This window comes from Xiphophorus maculatus, chromosome 11, assembly GCF_002775205.1.
Source record: "Xiphophorus maculatus strain JP 163 A chromosome 11, X_maculatus-5.0-male, whole genome shotgun sequence".
Taxonomy (NCBI): Eukaryota; Metazoa; Chordata; class Actinopteri; order Cyprinodontiformes; family Poeciliidae; genus Xiphophorus; species Xiphophorus maculatus.
The window spans coordinates 16,956,166-16,979,746 of NC_036453.1; the positions used below are offsets into that span (position 1 = coordinate 16,956,166).

At 37.2% G+C, this 23,581-nt stretch overlaps 1 protein-coding gene across 4 annotated transcripts; it reads right to left on the reverse strand.

Moving 5' to 3' along the window:
- Window positions 1-661: 661 nt before the first annotated feature.
- Window positions 662-22,878, reverse strand: LOC102217382 (high affinity cationic amino acid transporter 1-like). 4 transcript variants are annotated; one of them, XM_023341877.1, is made up of 14 exons: window positions 18,146-18,270; window positions 17,781-17,925; window positions 15,609-15,869; window positions 15,341-15,523; window positions 14,671-14,829; window positions 13,617-13,794; window positions 13,388-13,521; window positions 11,322-11,544; window positions 8,880-9,016; window positions 5,898-6,000; window positions 4,912-5,117; window positions 4,373-4,524; window positions 3,476-3,584; window positions 662-3,203 (listed from the first exon to the last, which is right to left on the reverse strand). In XM_023341877.1, exons 3-14 carry the CDS (start codon window positions 15,793-15,795, stop codon window positions 3,019-3,021), a joined length of 1,956 nt encoding a protein of 651 aa, XP_023197645.1. In that variant the 5' UTR covers window positions 15,796-15,869; window positions 17,781-17,925; window positions 18,146-18,270; the 3' UTR covers window positions 662-3,018. The 4 variants fall into 4 exon arrangements, with proteins under 4 accessions (XP_023197645.1, XP_023197643.1, XP_023197642.1 ...); XM_023341875.1 differs by lacking the exons at window positions 17,781-17,925; window positions 18,146-18,270 and adding an exon at window positions 22,693-22,878; XM_023341874.1 differs by lacking the exon at window positions 17,781-17,925 and having other exon boundaries at window positions 18,146-18,271.
- Window positions 22,879-23,581: the final 703 nt, after the last annotated feature.

Consider the following 23,581-nt stretch of genomic DNA (forward strand, 5'->3'; position numbering starts at 1 on the left):
ACAGAAACCATTTGGTTGATAAACGCTATTGTGAGCGTTTATTATGTTTTTAATTCATTTGAAACTGATTATCTGTTAAAGGTGTTACTAATATATGAAATAATATAAATGGGTTTCCTGATTAAATCACATTTCATTGCTTAGAATCCTGTCATTTGACGCTTGTCCACTAGAGGTCATCAGTGACCTACTCTTAAAGTTTAATTGACCAGAGAAGAAGGTGAACGTCGCTGTTCACCTTCAGAATTAAGAAAGAAAACAAGGTCGGATTAAAAACATCTTTATTTCGCTGATGCGGGAGACATATTTACATGTTTAGAGTGAACAAAGTGTCTAAGCTTTGTGTCTATATATATATATAGAAAGCGAGAGAGAGAGAGAGAGATCTAATCTAATTATTGACTGCCATCTTGTTTTCAGGCAGCGGTGTCAAAAGTCTGTATACAAGGGCTGCTGGTATCCTGCATGTTTTAGTGTTTTTTTCACTGGTTCTTCACACCCGAACCAGTTCATTAGGTCTCTGCAGAACTTTGACATGTTGAGAATGTAGTTTAAATCTGTCCTATTTCAGCAAAAACTCCTATAAAACTGGCAGGGCACCAGCCCTCCACGACTGAAGCTGCACACCAATGTCTTAAAGAATTATCCAAAACTATATTAATTGACAATGTACGTGATATTTATTTTAATGAAAGTCTTGGGAAATAATCGTACAAGTGTGCCAATTACGTCACAATAACAAATTTCTCTGTCTTTGTTTCCTACATATTTTATTGCATTTGCATATGTTCGAATGGCAAAGTCATTTAGCAAAGGCATACTGGTAAAACCCATACTGGAAAATATTTGAGTGAAAAGTTAATTAACAAAGGCTGTAAATGCCAAGCTACAATGGTGTAAAAATTATTCCAGTACCTTTTCTGACTTCACCTTACCTTATTACATCAAGTGAATATGAAGTTTGAATTTTGATTTATGCCCACATAAAAGTCAATAACATAGCAATTTGTTATTGAAAACAATAGCAATTCAAATTCAAAAGAGTTCCTACAGGTTTTTTAGATCAGAACACTTTTCCAGTTTCATCCCGTTACCAGGGTGGCAACAGATTGCATGGGTAAAATTTATCAAGGAAAATGGCCCTGAATCTTTGAATGATTGAATTTTCTCAGCTTTTCGTGATAGTCATTGCTGCTTCATTTAATATTTTCTATATAGTTTACTTGTAAATAAATTTTGAATAATATGCACAGAAGAGACAACTCAAACAAAACATAGAAACATTTTATAGCCATAAATCCAATTCTATAACACTGTGTGATCCAATCCATAAATTAAAACCATAACATCACCCATGCAAAGCGTATTGTTAATCAATTTTTAATTTTATAAACAATAGACATGCTGCTGCTACATTGTTTTGGAATATGTTGCACCAGTTTAAATTGTTGCACTTCAATTGATTTAGCAATTGTTTCCAAAGTGAAGTAAATGCAATTTTGTCTTAGAGTTTAATTGTAAGAACTGGCCATAATCGCAGGGAATGTGGAAGTCTATGATGTTCATCTAAAACCTGTAATAGTTGCACCTTTGCTCAGAGTTTGGTGAAACTTAACAAAAGGTATAGAGCGAAGATTCTTTGAAATTATGGTCAAGAAAGATTTATTGCAAAAAATATGTCTATACTAGAAAGGGACTATTTTCCCCTTTCTCCCAAACACATTCAGTAACATTCAACAAGCAGTGCGATGAGAAGAAATCAGAGGACCAATCCCTTAAAGAGTTGAATATAATTAATATGAATAAATTCAAAATGGACACTACTAACAGACTGAGGAATCAGTGTAACAAAATGAAAAGTTTTAAAGGTTTGGGGTAACATAATGGAAGCATGTTAAGAAATATGCTTGATCTTTCACCAAGGTAACAAGATCGTGGAGACTAAAGGTTTGTGGTTAGTATAGTCTTCACATTAAAACCAACGTTTTGTACATAAACACTCTTATAGAGTGTTTATGTACAATGATTGACCCATCTCCTAAGCAAATTTTCGTTAAAATTTCAAAGACATCATTTTAGAATTTACCCAGACATCTTGAAAAATGTGGTGACAAATTTAAAGATGAGAAGATGTTGTCATGAGGACAACTAGTGATATAGGTGTAGAGGAAAAACTTATTATGACTTATCAAAATATACACCCAGCTGATGTTGATTATCTTTTACAGGTAACATGTAGACAGGAAATACAGACTCTTTTCAATCAATTTCAGGAAAATAAAGAGAGGACAATGGCTGGTCAACTTGAAATAACTGTTATAAAAATTCCCCTTTCTACTGAAATAACATCTCAAAATCTACTTTTTTCTATCTTCCTATGAACATTTTTTAGGTATGTAAATAATGCTGCTGGCTACTTAAAATCATTGTTTCCCCCGAAGGTTACATCACTAAAGATCCACCGACCAGTTTCAAACAAAGCACACTGTGGTAACACATTTTATAAAGTACTGAGATGGCTGTATGTTCTTCAGATTTATGTAGACATTATGTTTTAATATATATAAAAAAACCAATCTATTTTTAGAGAATGTTCTGGCAGCACAACATCAACCACTCCACAGTCTTACTGCTAGTAATTTAACCTATAAACACTCCAACTCAACATGTAGAGGAACTTAACATGGCCGTACTCTACCTCTCCACTTCCATTAAACATTAATGTCTCTAATGAAAGCCCTTCTTCCACAGACAGTCAGGCAGTAATGAGCAGCTGAATCTCGAGGCCATGCAAAAATACTGACTCCACTGAGTGCTTCTGTTTGATTTTCTGCAAGGGATTCATCACCACTTGGCTGCAATGCGATCAGGACCTAGATGGGGGTGTCACAGTTCACATTTTTGTAGCATAGCTTTCCCCCAAAAGGAGAGGTGAAGTAGTGGACTGTCAAAAACCCTTCTACAATGACAGCCTGGTGTCAGGGCAGGTGGACATGGAGCTGTGTGTTATAGTCCCTTCTATAACCCTCTGTCGTTTTCTTCCCTGACATCAAGGCCGTCATTGAGAAAAGCTTCTTTCTCTATTGACATGGCTTCCAATTCATGATCAAGATTAAAACCATTCATCTCTGTTACCAGAGACAGGCGAGCAGAGGTCGACTCAGAGCTGTGACGAATGCCGTAACAGAAGTAGATGACTAAACCTGCAAAGAAGGAAAAAGACAAACATATTGCTTGTATCATATACTCTCATGATGAAAAATCTGGAAAAGTCTTAACCAGGCTGTAGATAGAGTATGTTTTGATGTAAATGACATGTGATCAAGTCTTCCTAAAGACATGACTTTTAACAGTACCTACCTGTAATTGTGATATCACATTACATTGTGCAAAGTTCCAGTCAGCTTTGCAAAGAAAAGAATTTTCTAATGTTCAGCATAAAAATAATGCATAATAATGAGAGATGTATGAGTACCTATAGCCATCCAGATGGAAAATCTGACCCATGTTCCTCTGTCCAGTTGCATCATCAGGTAGACATTGACAAACATGCTTATGACTGGAATGAAAGGCAGCAGGGGAACCTGGGAAACAGGACTGTATTACCACACACGAACACCCTGGAAAATGTGTGTATTTATTTGAAAACGTTTAAAACAAATGCATTTTGGAAGCTTGGTGGCAATTCTCTAAAAGAACGTTTTGGAGATATTTTAATATACTTCTTTAACCTCCCTCCCATAATATATAAACAATATATTGTCACTGCAATATCACTTTGAGCAGTGTTATTATTGCCTGTTTGGATCTTTTAATTATTGCTCTGAACGTAGATATGAGGATGTTTAGGAGGCCATGTGTTTTCTTGCATTAATTTTTTGACTTACAAAGGCCCACATGCACAACAGACAAGTTTTTGTGTTTTTTTCAAGAGTGGCTATGAGAACAGGGCCTCTACGTTCCTGTTTTCCTGTTTTACCCATTTTTCATTGTATTTATGAAAAATGGACCACTATATCTTGCCATGTGTAAATATGAACTGCTAATTAAGTTTTGCAGACACTGATGAAATGAAAAAAAGAATACATATCAAATTTTGCAGAAATTTCTAAGGTTGATTACAAATGCAGTACATCTGCTTTAGTATAAAGCTATTTCAGAAGTAAGGATTAGGCTTTAAGTCACTGAATAAATGTACTCAAATTAAATGCAAGATTTTTTTTTACTATGTTATTTGCAACTAAAATAAACAAGGAATTTATTTTAAGGGTTTGCACACTTTTTGTCCATCATAGCCAAAATTTAGCAGGATGGAGCTGGATGTTGAGTTGAATTAGCCTGCCATAGTGCTGAAAAGGTCTTCAAGCCTAACCTTGAAGGAGAGTTTTGTTTTACTCTCAGGCTGCCTCCAGATTATGAAAACCAGAACGAGACACACCATGAAGATCACACTCAGGGCTACCATGTTCCATGAAGTGAGGCCTCCCTGCACGGCCAGTATACTGAAGGCCAGGATCAACATTCCTGCAGAGAGTTTGTAAATTCAGACATCATTTAATTGTAGACTTAGTAGTTCTATTTAATGTACATTAAATCAGCTGACTTTATGTTAAATAAAGACTTCTGTCTGTTTATCCCATGAACTCAAATACAAAACCGGCTCTTGAGAAGGTATAAAAGCCAAGAAATACAATGTGCTCTGTCTGTTTACTTTTTCTTCAGCCAAATGTGACTAGTAAATTACAGATCTTGTTGCTATTCTACAGAGACTACTTCATACATAATTCATCATTTCCTAAAATAATTAATTGAGTGAGTAATAACAAAATTGATCCTTTGTTCTTGTCATGAAAAGACAAATGGGCTCTTAAGACAAATAATATTTCTGCTTTATCTTGCATGACAACATACCTATGGCAGAGGTGCAGATGTTAACAGTGAAGCCTGACAGTGCGGACGGCTCAGGGTTGTTTGGAAACAGAAGAGTCTGGAAATTGAATCTCTCCTCCACACCAGGAAGAATGCCCATACTGGGCACACTGATCCCATCACTGGAGTCTGGATCATCATGGGTATTGGCTATCTGGTAGACTGGGCCATGGATCTCTGGCTGGTATCTGAAAAAAAAACAAACAAACACACATTAGGACATGTCTCAATTAGATCAATAGAAAATATAAACACCACATATTCACTGCTGTTGATCCAATTGTAACAACGTAAACCAAATGTAAGCAAGTGTATAGCAGCAGTGTGACCCTTTGTAAAAGCAATATCAATTAAAATGGGAGCTGTAGCCAACTTTCCAACAAGTTACTTCAGTTTGTGACAGCTCAACTACAGAGTATGAAACATATGAAAAGTGAGTCAAACGTTTAGTGTCGGAACATATTCACAAAGAACAACACAACACTTTGATTGGTTAAAAATCCAATCAAAGTTGAAGAAAATGCATAAATAAGACTGCATATTTGGATAAAACATTTCTATTGTGAACGTTACAAAAGTAAAAGCCAGGACATTTAAATTTAGAATTAAAAAAATGTGAGTACACAGATTCGGTTCTATAATGCGCAAATGTTAATGAAGTAAATGTTGAAACACATTTACTCCTGCTAATTTTGGTAACTAATGTCATAAATTACCCCCAACTTGTATGTGTTTTTTAATTTTAAGAATAAGCAGTTTTGCAACTCCATCAGTATTTGTTTTCCTTGTAACACAAAGTAAAAGAAAAAAAGACTTGAGTGACTAGACAGAAGATAGAGATCGAAACTCCAATTTTACATGTGTTCTGTTTTGTTCCAGTGAGACTTTTATCATCCATTAAGAGTCAACTGTGTCAATTTCTCTTTGGTTTCCACCTAGAATTTTTTAATAAAACAGTCCAAACTGACCTTAGCACCAGCACACAGGCGGCCACTAACGTATAGGCCAACAGCGTTCCTATTGACATGAGGTCCACCAGGTCCTTCAGGTCAAACAGAAACGCCATGATTGCTAAAAATGTGTAAAAAAAAAAAAAAAAAAAAGCAACAAAGGGCTCCTGTAAGAATGGTTGAAGCTTGAAGATATATATTCTTTAAAGAGCAAAATTTAAAAAGTACTGATATTTTAACATTCATGTACATCAAATCTAATAAAATTCCATTATGTTATTTCTTTCATAATATAATTCTGACTGAAGAATTTCTGTGCATACATGTCTCAGAAATGATTGATATACTGTCTATTATGGAAGTGTTTCAACTGTTACACATAATACACAGGATAATGGTTTGATGAACTTTCATGATCAAGTTAAGATCTGTTATGTTAAGGTCCTTGGTTAAATTTATTTCCAAAGACATTTAAACCAAACTACTCTGTTTCAGCCCTGACAAAAAACATTCAGAGAACTAATCTTACTGTGGCAACACTAAGTCATGCTTTATAAAAGTCTGTTTACCAATGTCATTTATGATGAACTGTTATGTAAAACATAGTCCCAAAAAAATTTCCCCGGAGAAGCAGGTTCTTAACTGCTCCAAAATTAGACTGTTACACTATTACAGTGTATCATGTCTCTATTTCATTAATAATAAATTATCAGACTTGACAGAAGGACATGTAAGAGCCTTAAACATTACATGTTTATTGTCTTTCATTCACGTAAGAAGTTTTGGTAACACTTTATTTGACGGGTTGTGAATAAGACTGTCATGACGTCGTCATAAACACGACATAACGCCTGTCACGAACATGAGTAAGTCTTCACGAATATTTATGACTGTTGTCATAAAGTCTCATTCGGTAAATCACGACACTTTTAATACAAAGTTGACATAATTCAAAATGTCTTTGTTATGACAACTTGTCATTAACCAAGAATCATCATATGTCATAAATATGTAATAATAATAGTCATAATAATGTCATTAAGATTACACCGTCAAACAAAACAGTAATTAGTATTTCCCCTACCTGAAATAAAGCGAAACAAGTAGGACCAACAATAAAGATTTAATTAAGTTTTATTACACTGAGAAATGATTTAATAACAGCCATTAATAATTCCTTTTACATCAAGTGGAACAAGTAGCACCAGCTATGAAGATGTCATTAAGTGTCATTGCAGCATCATTAATATTATCTCTTACCTCAAGTAAAGTGAAACTAGTAGCAACAATTATAAAGATGTTATTCAGTGTTATTACAGTGTCAAATGCTAAGCTAACAGAGTCATTGATATTAAGTCTTACCTCAAGTAAAGTGGAACTGAACTACTTATAACTACCATCATAGCTGTAGAACAAACCCTCTGTACATTGGAATAAAACAAAAGATTACTTGTTCTTCAGAGGGTTTAACTTCTGGTCGGTATATTGTAACTCTGAGATACTGATTGAAAAACTAAAACAGAACTACTTATTCTTTAACTTAAGAAAATAGGTTCTTTCAACAGTCAGCCATCTCCTTCGTTATAGCCTTCCTGTAACGCTCTGAAATCAGGGAGATCTTGTCTTCATTTCCTAGAAGCAGCTCTTTGAAAGTGTCTGGAAACGCTCAGAAATTATAGCTGCTCTTGTAATAAACAATGATTAACATTGTGGTCAATGTTAATCATGGTGAAAGCCTTTTCATGAATTCGTACTCGGTGAATCTCTTTTGGACAATCTCATAGTGGGAGATGACACAATTCAATGTGGTCACCTGAAAAACACGAACAAAAACAAATAAACAAAAAACAATGTGATCTTAATTCAGCATTTATTTAAATACCATTCACAAATGTGCCTTGCTGCACACTGTCAGAATGGTGGACTGGCAGACAAATGTCTAGTTAACATGACTGGTTGTTTTAAAGTGCAATACAATTATTTCTTAATACAAGTAGCATAATGACTAGAGCTGAACAAAATGATTCTGATCAAATATTTGTTTGGCAGAAGTTCATACAGACTGCCACTGTTGTTATTCAGATTGCATCATTTGTTGTATAGTTTTAGGCACATGAGTGGATCTTTTCTCTTAATGAGCATTCACAGTTATTTCCAACCAGATACTCTGGCTTATGGCTGTTTGCAAGAAGTTTATTAATAAATAAATAGAGTAAACACCAGTTTTACATTTGACAAGAATTAGTTGTCTAAAACGTAACTTATTAACTGGATGTTGATTCCTGCTTCTCCTTCCCCACTTACCCATCCCCACCCACCCCCCTCACCTGGAGAAAATAGTAACACAAAAATGACTTACCTAAATTTCTTGGGGAACATTTCATCTGCTTCTTTCTCTTTGGTCAAACAGGAACTTCTTTCTCTGGTGGCTGGTCCTCATTAAAGACCAGCCATCTCGATTAATGTCAAGTTGTCATAACAAAGACATTTTGAATAATGTCAACTTTGTATTAAAAGTGTCATGATTTACCGAATGACACTTTATGACAAGAGTCATAAATATTCATGAAGACTTACTCATGTTCATGACAGGCGTTATGTCATGAATATGACGGTGTCATGATGGTCTTATTCACAACCCGTCAAATAAAGTGTTACCGAAGTTTTTTTTATCCACTGACAATATGGCTAAAAAATAATTATAGCTACAGAAGAAGAGCATCATGGTGGTAATGTACTAAAATGTTGCACTGTGAATGTCACACTTTTTTTACTTTTAAATTCTTCCTTATTTAATTTCTTAAATCATATAAAACCCTTAATCTGATCTTTCTTTGGTGCCATTTGAATCCATAGATGCTATTGCTAACTGCTCTCAGTAAACTTAATCATCTAAACTTTGCTCCCTTTTAGATCTCTGTTCATATTTCCCCTATTGTTTCGTTGCAGTTTTCATGACTGACTCTTTTCTTCCTGGTTTGCATTTCCTACCCCTCTTACCAGACATGACCCCAGCCGCAAAGGTGGAGTTTATGGGGGCCTTCCTTTCGCTGACATGGGCCAAAAAGGAGAAGAGAAGGCCATCTCGTGCCATGGCAAAGATGATACGGGGTAGGGGGAACATGGAACCCAAAAGACTGGGGTAGAGTGAGGACGAAAACATAAGATTTGGGAGATAGTTGTTGGTAAGTGGAGGGAAATATAGGGAAAGAAAAGAAAATGCCAGCTTGGAAAAAAAAAAAGCCAGCAAAGTATGGATTGGAAATATGAGGCAGAAAAATGCGGAACAGGGTAGCAGGCTGGAGTCAGTATAGCGCAAAGGGACATGATGTTGTTTGTCAAACGTTCTTTGAATGATGCCATGTAATCATGCAAGGCTCCACATGCTATTATTCTTCATTGCAAATTGTATTTGTGTATTTGACACATGCAGCTTTGCTTGGTGGATTTGAACAAGATGCAGGTTCAAAATATAACAAAGTTTTAAAACTGAAAGATAGTGGAATATAATCTGTGATAGACTGATATTAGGACTGATAGGAGGAATAACACAGTTAGACTACAAATAAGCTACACCAGTGGCGGTTCTTGCTTGGATAGCACCCAAGGCAAGAAAAGCTTACCCATATGGAAGCAAGCTTTTCTTTTTTTTAAACAAAGCTGCACAGAAATGCTCACAGTTTGCAAAAACATGATTCCTTAAAATTTCAAGGTTTGTGTTTCTCAGTGTAGCATCAGGGTACTGTAGGGGTTTATCTACCCAACCCTCCCAGCCCATTTTCCAATGTCTCCCTGTGCATTTGTCAATTTTGTTTCTATCAAGAGAAGGAAACAGAACCCTGGCTATAAAACAGTTAAACAAGACCCTTCAATGACCAGGGAGCTGATTTCTGCCAGGTGTTAACATCTCCAGCTGACCGTCTGGAACATTAAACCCAGCACAACTCAGTCCTTAAGCATGGAAAGAGGCTACAGGATGCAAAATGAAATACATGCATGTTAGTGTCTCACCTGCCCCTGTGCCAGAGGCAAAGGTTGCAGTTAGTGGGGTTTTGGTGCGGGGACTGATCTCAGCCATGAACTTGAAAAGCAGCCCATCATCAGCCATCGACCACAAAACACGAGGCATAGGAAACATTGCACCCAGCAGGCTGCCATAGGGGGGAGACCAGGATATATAGTATCCACACTTCACTTACATCCAAGAGAATGATATAAGACATACATGAACAGAGACAACAACTCAAACATCAAAGAAACACAGAACAGTGAGAATGTAGCAGAATAAGGAACAACATACATACAGACAGTACTGTCAAAAAGTTCTGAGACCTCTTACTTTTTAATGTTGTGCTTCCAAAGTGCCAGACTTTCATGTTATTTGCCTTTGATCCCCAATATATTTGATATTTATAGATTCTGCAGTAACTGAGCATGGTGCAAAAAGAAAAGTTATCTTTACTAAGAAATCAGCCACAGCTATTTTAGTCAGTCTTACAATTTGTCTTATGTGTTAGTTACATTTTTTGTGCATTACTGTTTATAGATCAAAGTTGCAAGCAACAGACAAAAAGGAGGAATAAAACAGCTTTTGTCCAATAAATAATAATAAAATGACTAAATTTACAACGACTTGCTTGACACCACTCTAAAATATTACAAAAATGTCTGACTCTTCAAAGGAGAGAGAAAAAAACTGAGGTTGCTCAAAAAATTTTTAACAGCACTGTAATATCTCGTGTTCTGAGTATCAATGCAGACACATGCAGGAAAATGTTAAATACACAGTCACTTAATAACAAAAATAAATACCTTAAGTGAAATTATGCTACACACTTCATTGTAAGAGTATAAATGATATATGTCATTCGCACTAATCATATAAAAATAATTAACAATTGAAACTTAACATAAGAAAAACTGCTGCTTAATAAGTCCTTGTTACATAATCAGTCACTTACTTATGTTACAAATTATTGGTCAGGGGAGCTTTTATTTTTAGATAAGGAATCAAATTCCGTTTAACGCTAAATATACCCACAGCACACATGCAAACACAAGCGTGTTTATATATGCCTGCACATGCACGTCTGCATGTTTCTCTGTAGCCTTTATCACATGTGAGCGTGGGTGTGCAAAAGACTGTATTCTTTACACAACGGCTTATCAGCACTTAGTCTGACATGACTTTGTCTAGAAACGTTTACAATATCTGCTTTAGAAAAATTCAAGATGAGGCATGCAGTAATCCTGTGAAATGATTTTCTTTATAACAAATTGAACATAGCAGTTGAAGGAGTTGTTTTAATGATACACTAAAAGATCCAATCTTACATTGACATGTTAGCTCTCCAGCTTAGATTGTAGATATTTACTTTAGGACATATCTGGAGAAAATGATCTAAAGTGCATATTTGAAAAAGGCTCAAGTGAAGTTCTTACCTGGTGGACAGAGCACAAAGAGAGCCTACAGCTACAGCATATTTGGCTCCTCCCCAGCCTACATATTTAAAAGCTACAGGCAGAGGGCTGTTGCTGTCCAGAAGATAGTACGGCATCATGAGGGTGAGGGCAGCGGAAACACCAAAGTAAGCAACAAAACAAATCAGCAGTGAGGACACGATCCCAATAGGAATGGCTCTTTGGGGGTTCTTCACCTCCTCGCCTGAAGTTTGCAAAAATAATAAACACAGTTCAGTTTATCTTCAAACTCTGTGTTGGCCACTATGACTGGCCTAAAGAAAAAAAATGTTAAGGAAATGCAAAAAGCAAACAAAAAACAGATTGTAATATATATATATATATATATATATATATATATATATATATATATATATATATATATATATATATATATATATATATATATATATATATATAAATGATAAATTCAAATGCAGCTTCACCTTGACCGTAGTGAAATGAGTTTTGCCCAAACAAAAAGGGCTTGGAAATGGCAAAATTTGCATTTTGTAAAATAATACATTTATGTCACCTTCAAACATTCTGAAGAAGACCAATATATTTTGATGCAAAAAACAGCATGTTTAGAAGTAAATGAAAAAAAATTCTCAAATTTGCAACTCAGAGTAGTTGAGCCTGAAACCCCTCCAACAGCTGTTGCGCCACTGCTGGCAAGATATTTTTGTGTTGGCAGGAGTCCAGTGCAAAACTGTAAAACAGATGTATTTCAGACATACTGGAAGCAAGTGTTTATAAGAAATAAACAAACAGGCTATATTCACTAAGAGATTATGATACTAAAACCTCAGATAAAGACAACTGGGCAAACATTTGCACAAAGACTCAGTTTAATGTTTTGCGGTGAGACTGGATCACAAAGCAGAGATTGAGAGACTGAGATGTAAAGTACTGTAAGTGCCACAAAATGCATCACTACTGATCAAGACATTGTATTATAATGCATTTATGACACTACAAAAACAACAAGCTTTCTTATAATACGTGCAATAGACATGCTTCTAAACTTCAGCAATGATTTTAAGGGTTTTCTCCATATGAGCCAAAAAACTTTGGGAAAAAAAGAACTATAATGTCAGAGAGCATGTAAGCTAGTGTAAACCTTCCTTTCACCCCAACATAGAAGCCTTGGATCCATTGCAGCAATCCACAAACATAATGCAGAAACACAAAGATCTATTCACACATGTACAGGCGTTTCGAAAATGTCTGGACAACATCTTCTTAAGCTGAATCTCTCCCCTTTTTTGCGTCACAGCCTTTGGCATCCTGCCATGTACAGAAGTGGGCTAAATGCATTAAAAGTGCAGCTTCTCTCTCTCCCTGGCTGCTCTTATGTAATGCTAGCAACTAATAGTGTTCCAACTGCAGATTCTGTTTCATGCCCTATACCCCAACTCCAGCCTATAAATGAAACCCAGTCAAAGAGTGAAATGGAGATAAGAGAAATGCTTAGATGGAAGCAGATCGATGGCAGAAAGTTAATTGAGAGCAAAGATATTCTGATTCGAAAGAAGGTTCTCACCAACATGTCAAAGTAGACTTTAAGGATAATATGCAAAGACTTGAGTTGAAGGACAGAATTTGTTGGGTGGCATGAAGGTATTTCTTATGCATCATTTCGCCAAGAAACACAATTTTAATTACTCTACTTGAATCACTATCTCTAAACGGATAATAAAGCATAATGTAAAGTAAACCATTTTAAAGTAAACTGATACGGCATAACATGACCACTGACAGGCGAAGTAAATGCCACTGATTTTCTGCTGCCAACATCTTGGTGCCAGATCCCACAGCACTGCTTCAGGTGTCTACTGGGCTCCACCTCTATAGGCCAGGGATCTTTTGGCAGCAAATGTGGGATTCACTCACAATTAGACAGGCGATCATAATGTTCTGTCTGATCTGTGTAATTTGTTAATAAAATATTCACTGAAAAACACTTTACTTTAAGACACATTTTAAAAAGGAAGGATCCCAAAAGGCAGAGAAAGTACTTTCAAAGTGTTCTGTCTATCACTGACCTGTGGTGGCGATGCAGTCAAAGCCTACAAAGGCATAGAAACATGTAGCAGCTCCTGAAAGTACTCCTGTGAAGCCAAATGGCATAAAGCCACCCTGTCCTATGCTCTCCTTGGATGGCAGGATGGCAGTCAAACTGCATACAAAAAGCACAAAAATATACATATTTTTAAGGATAAAATCTCTAAAACATGTTGGACACATAAAGGTAGTTTGTTGTCACGTTCTTACTTTTGGATTGAGCTATTCGTATGATTGACATGTAGGATCTCCTCTGGAACAACCTGCCAGTTCTTCAAAGTGCCTTTGACCAGCCCAGAGATCACCATGAATAATAAGACTAAAACATTGACACAGGTAAACACCTTATTCACCATCGCTGACTCCTTCACTCCAAATGCCAAAAGACCTTGCAAATGAAAACAAAAAGAAAATTAAATGGAGAAACAAATTTGAAATGCATATTACATACATACATTTCAATATAAAATTGAAATTTGCTTGTCAACCAATCAAATGACAAAAACTCAATACACGTAGCCAACTAGAAGCGGTGAATATGACTTGCTAAAGTTGAAGCTGAACATCAGGAAGGGAAAGAAAAGGGATTAATGTTGCTTTTAAATATATCATATATATATGGATATTGTTATCAAAAGTAAGCTGAGCATTTCAAAAACAACTAATTTACTGGAATTATCATCTTGCAGGTTTATACTGAATAATCTAGACATAATTCAGAGCATGCAGTTGTGTGGACTAAAATGTGCTGAGGGCAGATTGTATAGGCAGATTGTTTAGAGATAAAAGAAAGGGCACAGTTGCGCTAATAAGCAAGAATGCTGGATGTCATCACTGAATGCACAACACAGCTAATCTTTAAATCGATGATCTACAGCAGCAGCAGAAAACCTAAGCAGTGGCCACTCCTGTCAGCGAAAACATGAAACTGAGACTATGATATACACAGGCTCCCCATAATTGGACTGATTGAAAAACATTATCTGGTCTGGTAAATCTCAAAATGATCTCAAATCCCACATCACCTCAAACTGGTTTCCAGAAAAATTCAATGAGTACACTGGACTCTATGGTGGAAGGATTTGCAGCTGACAAATCTGCAGCAGTGTAATGTTATGTCATTACGAAACCCAAACCTCCATGTTAATCCAATGGAAATGTTATACAGCAACGTGGTTGTCCAGCCGTACACAATCAAGATCTACATAATAACATAGTCAGTAAGTGTTGAGACAAAAGAAGATGCAGACAGAGATGTTCCTACCTGTGAGAGTAAATATGATGAGAACTGCAAACATGTCAGGGTATTCTGCCAGCACACCTGGTGCATTCATAGACATGTGTTCTCTGCAGAACTCCTCAATGCGTTTCCCTACCAACTCGTCAAAGGTGGCGCTCCATGCACGGGCAACACTCGAGGTACCTGGAGCACAAAAAGTTCAGCGTTCGTTCTCAAATCAGTTGTTCCCCCTTAACAAAACTGTTTAATCCCAATTTTTTCCCTGCAAAATAAGTGCATGCATTTCAATCCGTGAACCTCCCTGGCACATGATATTTATGAATTATTACATTTTATGTTTGTTATGTTAGTGAAAATGTAGGTTTTATACTCGGCAACAGTTGTTGCCGGTGGGAAACTGCATAGACTTCCTCTTGTGCAGGTTTGTGACTGACATTTACAGGAAGTAAAGAGGTCTGGTCATGTGACCTTTCACACTAGATACATGAAATTGATATTGCTTAGAGTAGACTATTTTTTTATTTTAAATCTTCAAGTAGCTGCCAAAAGTCAAAACAATTGTTCTAGAGCTTCCAGAAGTTAGAAAAAAAGTGTCTAGCAACAATTGTTGCCAGTGAGATTAAATTAAATTACCTAAAATATCTTGTGACCTAACCCTAAAAGGACGCTCATAGTGGAAATTATACTGATTTACCAATAATGTAAGAGAGAATGAGGTTCCATCCAGTAATGAAAGCCCAGAGTTCTCCGACTGTCACATATGAGTAAAGATAAGCAGAGCCCGTCTTCGGGACACGGGCTCCAAACTCAGCGTAGCAAAGACCTGCCAACACTGAGGCTGAGGCAGCTATCAAGAAAGACAGGACGATAGCAGGACCTAGAAAGATATGATACAATCAAAAATATGGAACTGTGTTCTCCAAAAGCTAAAACTTTTACATCAACAAGGCTGATTAACTTACCTGAATTGTCTCGTGCAACAGCACCAGCAAGCACGTAAACACCAGCACCCAACGTGCTTCCCACACCCAGGGCTACCAGGTCGAAGGTGTTGAGACATCGAGACAGACGGGAGTCCTCGGAATTCGAGTTCACCACCTTCACCCTCAGCAACTGTTTTCCAAAACGCAGAAGTTTCTCCAGCACCATGGTTTGCAGACTGGCCTCAGGAGGGGAGAGTACTTCAGAGGTCGCAGGGGGGATAAGGGGCGGCTGCACACACCCTAAGGGGGAAAAGAGGATAAAAGATATTGTTCTGACTAGAGTATATCTGAGTGAATATGTAGGAAGTGCACTCTAAATCCTGCCAGTAAATGCAGACTGAAGTTGCTGAAGTATTAGGGTTAGACAAAAAAGTCAACAAAACTCTGTTGGGAGGACAATGTGGTTTCGTGGGAGGTTACTTAATGGAAATCCACTACGTGTGGCTGTAAAGCAAACAAACAGTTAGTGGAACAGCGTGATGTCTATGGGAAAACCTTGCTATTGGATATATTGCCGATATGTTATGTAAACACAACTCACAAAGGACAGGGGATGCTCCTTAGCATAGTGTCCAACAGACACACCTCTGCATTACATGACCAAGTGTCATTCATACTTCTACATCCATAAAAGTTACCTATGGACCAACGGCCCTAATAATAAGAAGATTCTAAACTTGCTTTTATTAAAGGGGGGAAACTTTAAAAAAAACTAAAGTAAAAGAATGGAACACATAAAAAATATTGGTTCAATGTGGACAATGTCAAGCAATGCAGGTTAAGGTCCAACAATCTGGTTGTTGGGCCTTAACAACCAGATTGTTGTTACACAGTGAAAATGGAGTAGAGTGAGTGACGTGCAGTGACGCTGTGACACTGTGACTCATGTCAACATAATGGCACTTTGTCAGGAGACTCTGATGTGATGACATAAACCCAGAAAGATTACCATGTACACAATGTGCCCTTTCCTTTTTCCTTCCTGGAAACATTCTAGCTCAATTTTCCAACTTTGCAATTCGAAACACATATGGAAAAATGGGGTGAGTTTTTGTGTTAGAAAATTGTTTTTGTTAGAAATGGAAATTAGATCTTCAGAAGGCAAAATATCTCTTCACAGAGGACAAAAGTTGGTAAGTCACTGAAAGACAAGCACGTCTTAATTTAAACTGTAACATGTTTATGGCAATAGATTGATGATGAAGCCGTAATTAAACTTTGAAATAACATCTTCCCATTTATAATATTTTCCACAAACAGCTTCTATAATTTCAAAGGTCTATGCTGTAAATTAGATACCAACTCCACCATCAATAGTCACACATAGGGAGGAAGTACTCTCTATACAAAACTCAGGAAAAAAACAAGTTCTTAATGCTAACTTTTTTCCTTGTCAAACGGTCATCCCACCCCTCAGGCTGTGCTTACCCATAATCATATTGCCCATATCAGACCCAACCAATGACTACAAAGCAATTTTAGAGGTCATTAACATTAGTACTTTCAGATTCTAGATATGTATTTTGCAGATCATTGATGCTCACATGGTGTTACAGTTAATAAACTGTGCTTAAACCAGCAGGGAAACAGGCTGGATGCTCATGAGAAATGTTTAGTAATTTAAAAAGAAAGCAGGTTCTCTTCCATTAGGCAAATGAATCCGTACACAGTCTCAAAATAAGCAACAGTTGACTGGTTGATTTGCAAAAATATGGTCATAATACTCTATCTGTTTGGAAAAGAAACTTTTAAAGGATTGTGTAGTGCAGAAACTCCAACCCAGCAAGTTACACTGCATAAATGTGAACGTTAAACATTTACTAAATACAGCTTGCGTTTAAATGTTTCTGAGGAAAGCAAAGGAAGTTGTAAAGCGTGTAATGAGACAACGTACATAGCCACATGCACAAACACAGCTAAGTCAAAGTAACTTACATGAACAAAGTGACCCCATGCGGACTTGAGTACACAAGTTACTCAATTGCTTAGGTTTTTGTCAGTGCAAGTGACAAGGCAAAAATATAATGTATTAGACAGAGGGAATCATAACCCATCAAAACAATCTTTGGTGTCTGAGGCAAATAAAAATGGTTAAAGATAATCACTTGGAATGGATTGTGGTAAAAATCGAAAGCAAAGTTTTGAACTTACCGGAAAGCAGAGACAGCTTCACTTAAAACGTTGATCTATGTGGAAGATTTTAAATTAATGCTGACAGGTGTGGAACTTGAAAGCATATTTGCTAACTTTTCTTTCAACTGCTGTCAGAAGCTCAAGCCGTTAGATGGGTAGGATTCTAAAATAGAATATGGAAGAATCACATGGCTTGGCTATTCCAAGCAGCCTGCAGTTGAGCACGAGCGTGCACGGTCAAAAAGTTGCAGTCACTCCATCGACTTTTCTACATTTGGCAGAAATGTTCTGTTTCATTTCTTTTTTGCAAGTGTTGAAATACGTAACTCTTACACACAAGCTTAAATACCATGCACACCCACTCTGAACAATAAAATGCTTACGTTTACGGAGAACGCTCATAAATATTACAATTTCCAAGAGCAGGAATTCCTGTGACAACTACAATCTCGCTTTGTGATGCACGGCCTCTTGTCCTACAGCACGCACACAGATGCATTCACCGAACCAGTGTATGTTTCAAAAAATACTCTGAAAACTATAAATCAAATGTCAGAAAAGTGGAAGCAATGCCCATCAGGGGGAGGGAGTAGTTGATCAGAAGAAGGGGTGTGATCCCTAGGAACCAATTATAATTCACCCTGCATTTAGCACAGTTCCACACTGCAAAATGCTAAGTCATGGCTAAAGTCATGTCCAATGCTACTTAGAAAGTGCTGCTTTAAGCGATGGAATTTCAATGAAAAAATGATTAAGACTCTATATTTTTATGTCATTTATGAAACTGGAATAATTTTGGTAATCATAACTGGTCTAAAACAGAAATTTAATGTCATTAAAGAACATCTTTGTTTTACACTCTATGTAAATATCTGGTTTCAACTCTGGGTCCGGCTCTAGTGTTACATTTAAAGGTCGCGTCTTTCAGTCTTGCTCAAGAGATAAAATAACTGACCTAAAATGAAGGTGGCTAGGTGTGCTCTACCATTTCCCTTTCTGTTTGCCATATTTGTGTATTCAACAATGCGTATCAGCCGCTCAAGCCAGAAAGGCTGGGAGGGCAGACAATGTCATTATTGGCACCACCTCCATTGAAGAAATCTATGAGCAATGCAGGACCAATGACACTCAACAGGAGTGACCACAATGACGGGGTTTTTCTCTCAGCAGTACCCATACAGTGGAATATCTTTGCTAAGTAAAATCATTACCCCACAGGCCATTCAATTTGCTGACTGCCAAGTTTTAAACATACAGCAGAATGCTTTATAGTCAAACGGAAAAAGGACAGACAAGATTCCTTTGTCTGACTAGATTAAAAGCCACACTGTTTCAGAGGAATAATCGTGTGTTTTTGGGAAACAAAAGCTTGACTTTTACCTCTATTCACTCCAGCAACAGATATAGCAGAAACAGACAGAATGTTACTGCATTCAACAAAAGGCAGCATCACTGAGAAGAGTGAATACATATTTGTTGTGAGAGGAGACGGCGTCATCGACACGTAAATGTTGTGAGTTGGCATAATTTTAGATTATACACTGAAAAAAAATGAACTTAGGGGGTTATCACATTAACAAAAGAACATGTACTTCTAACTAAATGATTTCATGTTTCAAACAAAAACGTGATACAATCATGTTGGATAAACAAGAAATTCACGCGAGATTATGGAAGATCACGCTATATAACTGTTTTGCGCCTGGGAAAACTTCAAAGCGGTTTTAGTTACACATTAAACTATAGATATCAGTTTTTCTCTGCAGGGCACTATTGGCATTTAAGAACTGCACTGTAACAAACGGCTGTAAAAACTACAGCATGAAAATACAGTAAGGTGGCTGGGTTTTGAAAATACGGTTCAGTTGTACCTTTTCTAATTGTTGAGTGTTCTTTCTACCCTTTCACCCAGTCCTGTCTTAAAACACTTAATGTAGTGTAACTTAAAAACTTGTCTTTGAATTAAAGTAATTAAATCATGGAAAGCATTTCCACATGATTGAATAGCTTTCTTTCAGCATGAAGCATGTTTGTTGAGCTAACTTAATTTTCATGAGTTGGAGCAATTTAATTAAGTAGTGTGAAGGTACCACTGGGGGTTAGCACGCCCCAGTCCTTGATGTGGACGTCGCTGGTTCGACTCCCGGTCCCGGCGACCTTTGCCTCCTTCCTGTGCCTACTGTCTCAAAAAATACGAACCACCAGCCCTGCAAAAACTCTTCGGATAAAAAAAAAAGGAAAAAAAAAAGTTTGTTTCAACTAAATTTGCGTTAAAGTAAATTATTTGGACCAAAGCAATGCAAATTAGTTGGGCTGGCTCTTTTAAATTGCATTGGGTCCAACTATAGTAAATGAGTTGAATCAACCTTAATAAATTAAATTGAGCCAACACACATTTGCTTTAAATTGGAATAACCATAATAACATAAGTTGAGCTAACACATTTGCTTTAAATAGGAGTAACAGAATTACATGGTGCTGAAATAAAGCAAAGTAATCATGTGGAAATCCTTTCCATAATTTATTTATGTTCATCCAAAGAGTTATTTTTTTCAGTGTATATGTACAACACAAAGACGGCAGAGGACGTCTTGGTTCACTGAAAGTAAAGTTCTTTCTCCGAATTTCTACCTGTTTACACTGCAGTGACTCAACAGAACAAATGCACAACACACGCCGGTGACCCAACATCCAGTTTACGCTGGTATTAACAAGCTCACACTGGACCAATGCAGCAGAGACGACATATGAAGCTTTGAATTTCACTGAACCTGGAAAGCTTCCGCAGACTCACACTGGAGCTCCCTGCATAAGTGAGGTCTGCAACTTTGCCCACTACTGACCTACTTTGGCACCCGCTAAAGTTAGACTGAGTGAAGCTGATCTGAACTGTTGCTTTTGGGATCTGAAAGGTCAGAACGTACCAAGAACGTACCCGTATCTTTAAAAGGATGCACTTTTCTTGAAGACAGCGTGTGGTCAGCTTCTCCTGTCTTCCATCAGAAAGTAGCCATACAACAGTCCAATGCTATCTGAGACATATACAGACAGTGATGGCACAGTTACTTTGAAAAAGTAACTTTAATTGGATTACTGATTACTTGATTTGAAAAGTAACTACGTTACATTAAATGTAACTTTTTTAGTTACTTTCAGCAGCTGCTAACAACAGCGCTCTGCCACCTGTGAAAATTACATTGAGCTCTGCCAATATTTAATTGCAAGTTATTTTATAATTGGAACATCAACAATGTGTCTCCACCTATTGAACTGAAGGGGAGATTGTTTCATGGTTACAACAGTACAAAAAAACTTTAGTAATTTGTGTGTGTGTGTGCCAGTGTTGTCTGGAAAACTATAAATAGGATTTTGGACCCCCGCCCCAGGGTCCAGGTTCTGCGTCATGGCTCTTTGCTGTCAGAGCGCCTCCTGCTGCTCAGATGTCCCGCTGCACAGATCTGTGATACTTATCTTAATATTAATAATTATAATGGCGTTTAGTTGCACAACTTGTTTTTACGTTTATTGCCCTGTTCATATTGGTCTCGATGTTTGGAGTTTTCTGGAGCGCAACGCGAAGCTCTACGTCATTCACAGGTAACATATTGACTTGACATTAACAAAGACACAGCGGGACGGATCATGAGTCTGACTCAAACTAACTGGATGACAGACGAATTCTGGGGTTTATGTCTGCTTATTTACAAGCCCAAACAGGGCATCCTGCCACTCATTAAATCTTCAATCGACTTAAGAACCCCCCCCCCCCCCCCCCCCCCCCCCCAAAAAAACAAGCCCAAAGCTGCTTATAATAATCGGACTTGGCGAGCGAAACTCAAAATACTTCCTGATTTTCCAGCAACAAATTGCGCATCTCCCTCTTCCCTCCATTGTTTGTGTTTCTGTCGCTGCTGATACTGTCGCATAGAAACGGCGACAAGATGCTTAGAGGAACTAAAATTAAATCACAAAATAAAATGGTAACACACAGTGATTTCGATTAGTAACTGTAGTCTGACTACTGGATTTGAAATGGCAACGCGTTACTGAAAAAGTGGTCCACGTTACTTAGTAACGCGTTACTGACATTACTGTATGCAGAGCACCAGTTTCTAGAATAAAACAATTTATACCTGATGACTTAGACTTTATGTAAAATATATAAGTAATTTGACATGACAGAGTACTTCTACTTCACATGGCATATTTACATAGGACAAGCCAATATGATGTTTCAAAATATAGCTAAAATAAACTTATTTAGTCAGGGAGGTGGATTTTAAAGATTTGTGGGAGTTTGCGATAGTCTAACCTGATTAAATTGAGACTAAATCAAAAATAACTGGTTCGATTTAAGGTTGTGTGAACGGCTCAGAAGCTAAACAAATGTGTATTTCTTTACGCATTTACTTGATGGTGACAGACCAACTCCATGCTTTGCGATGTCTGCTCAGACGGACCACATGTTGCTCTCACTCCGCGTTCATAGCCCACCCCCGGTTCAGATCATCTGGGTTCAAACCTCTCCCCACACCAGCACTCGGATCAGTTTTAAGAAACCCAGCACAGTAGCAGCCCTATTTAAATCTCACAATTCCTGTGACGTAAACGTCACCGCGCCTCTACTGCAGCTCCCCGTAGTCTCCAAATAATGTAGGCATTCTGTTTGTGGAGAATGCAACAGTAAGTGTGAATGCAAGCCGCGTTTGAGGAATTAGTACATTATGTAACTCCGTGGAAGTCCCTCTCGCGTCGAACATCAGAAAAAAAAAAAAGAGTTACAATCTGAAATAAAACTAAAGACACAAGATACAGTGATTTAAGAGTACTGTCAGCTCTAGAAAAAAAAAACTTAATTAAACCTGTATGAAAACACTTTAGCGCACAACTTGAAAATCATCTAACAGGGAATACAAGTAGATTTATTTACACTTTAGTAGTGCCAAATCCCCGTCAGCCTGCAAGGAACAGCTTCAACATATGCGTTTCCAGAGGTCTGTAGATTCCACAAAAAGCGCCGCGACAAGCTCTTCAAAGCATTAAAAATCTCCGTAAAGGCGGTTAGGAACCTTGTGATGTTTAGGTTGTACTTGCTCTGCAACAGCGTGTTCAGACGGAGGAGGGGATTCACGGACAGAACCAAATGCAGCTCCGCCCGTTCATTCGCATTCATATTGAGCAATTATTCTACTCAGTATAGCTTGCTGTTGTGATTTAGATCAACTCTTGCAATGTTTTTTTTTGTTTGTTTTTTTACAGGCTTAGGAGAAATACATAAAAAAGTGCTTCAAAATTTTAATAGCCCTTTATCTTCTCCTTAATTTGAATGCACTGTACAAGTAAAAGAGCACACCAAAAAATAAATAAAATGAAAAAATGAGATAAAATACATTTGTGGGGTATATTTGGTTCTCAATAAATTAGAATATCAGTGAAAAGTGTAGTTCATTAATTCAGGTCAAAAAGTGAAACTCAGATATAGGTTCATTACAGATATATTTTGAGTTCATTTTGATATAAATAGTACATAAAAGATCTTTTCCAACACAAATGTTGTGGCTTACAGTCTAGCAAAGACTGCTAACCTAACAGTCAATGGTGCACAAGGACTGCTGTATCAACACATTGTAATGGAAAGTTGAGTGGAAGAGAAAAGTGCAGGAGAAGCACCAAGTATTGACAGCGGGAATAAGATAAATCTACAGAAGAGGAACAAAGCCGATTCAAGTATTTGTGTCAAATTCAAAAGTCACGTTGACAAAATCTGTGCTTCAAGACTCATCCCACACTGACATCTCAGACATGGCAACCGCTGACAC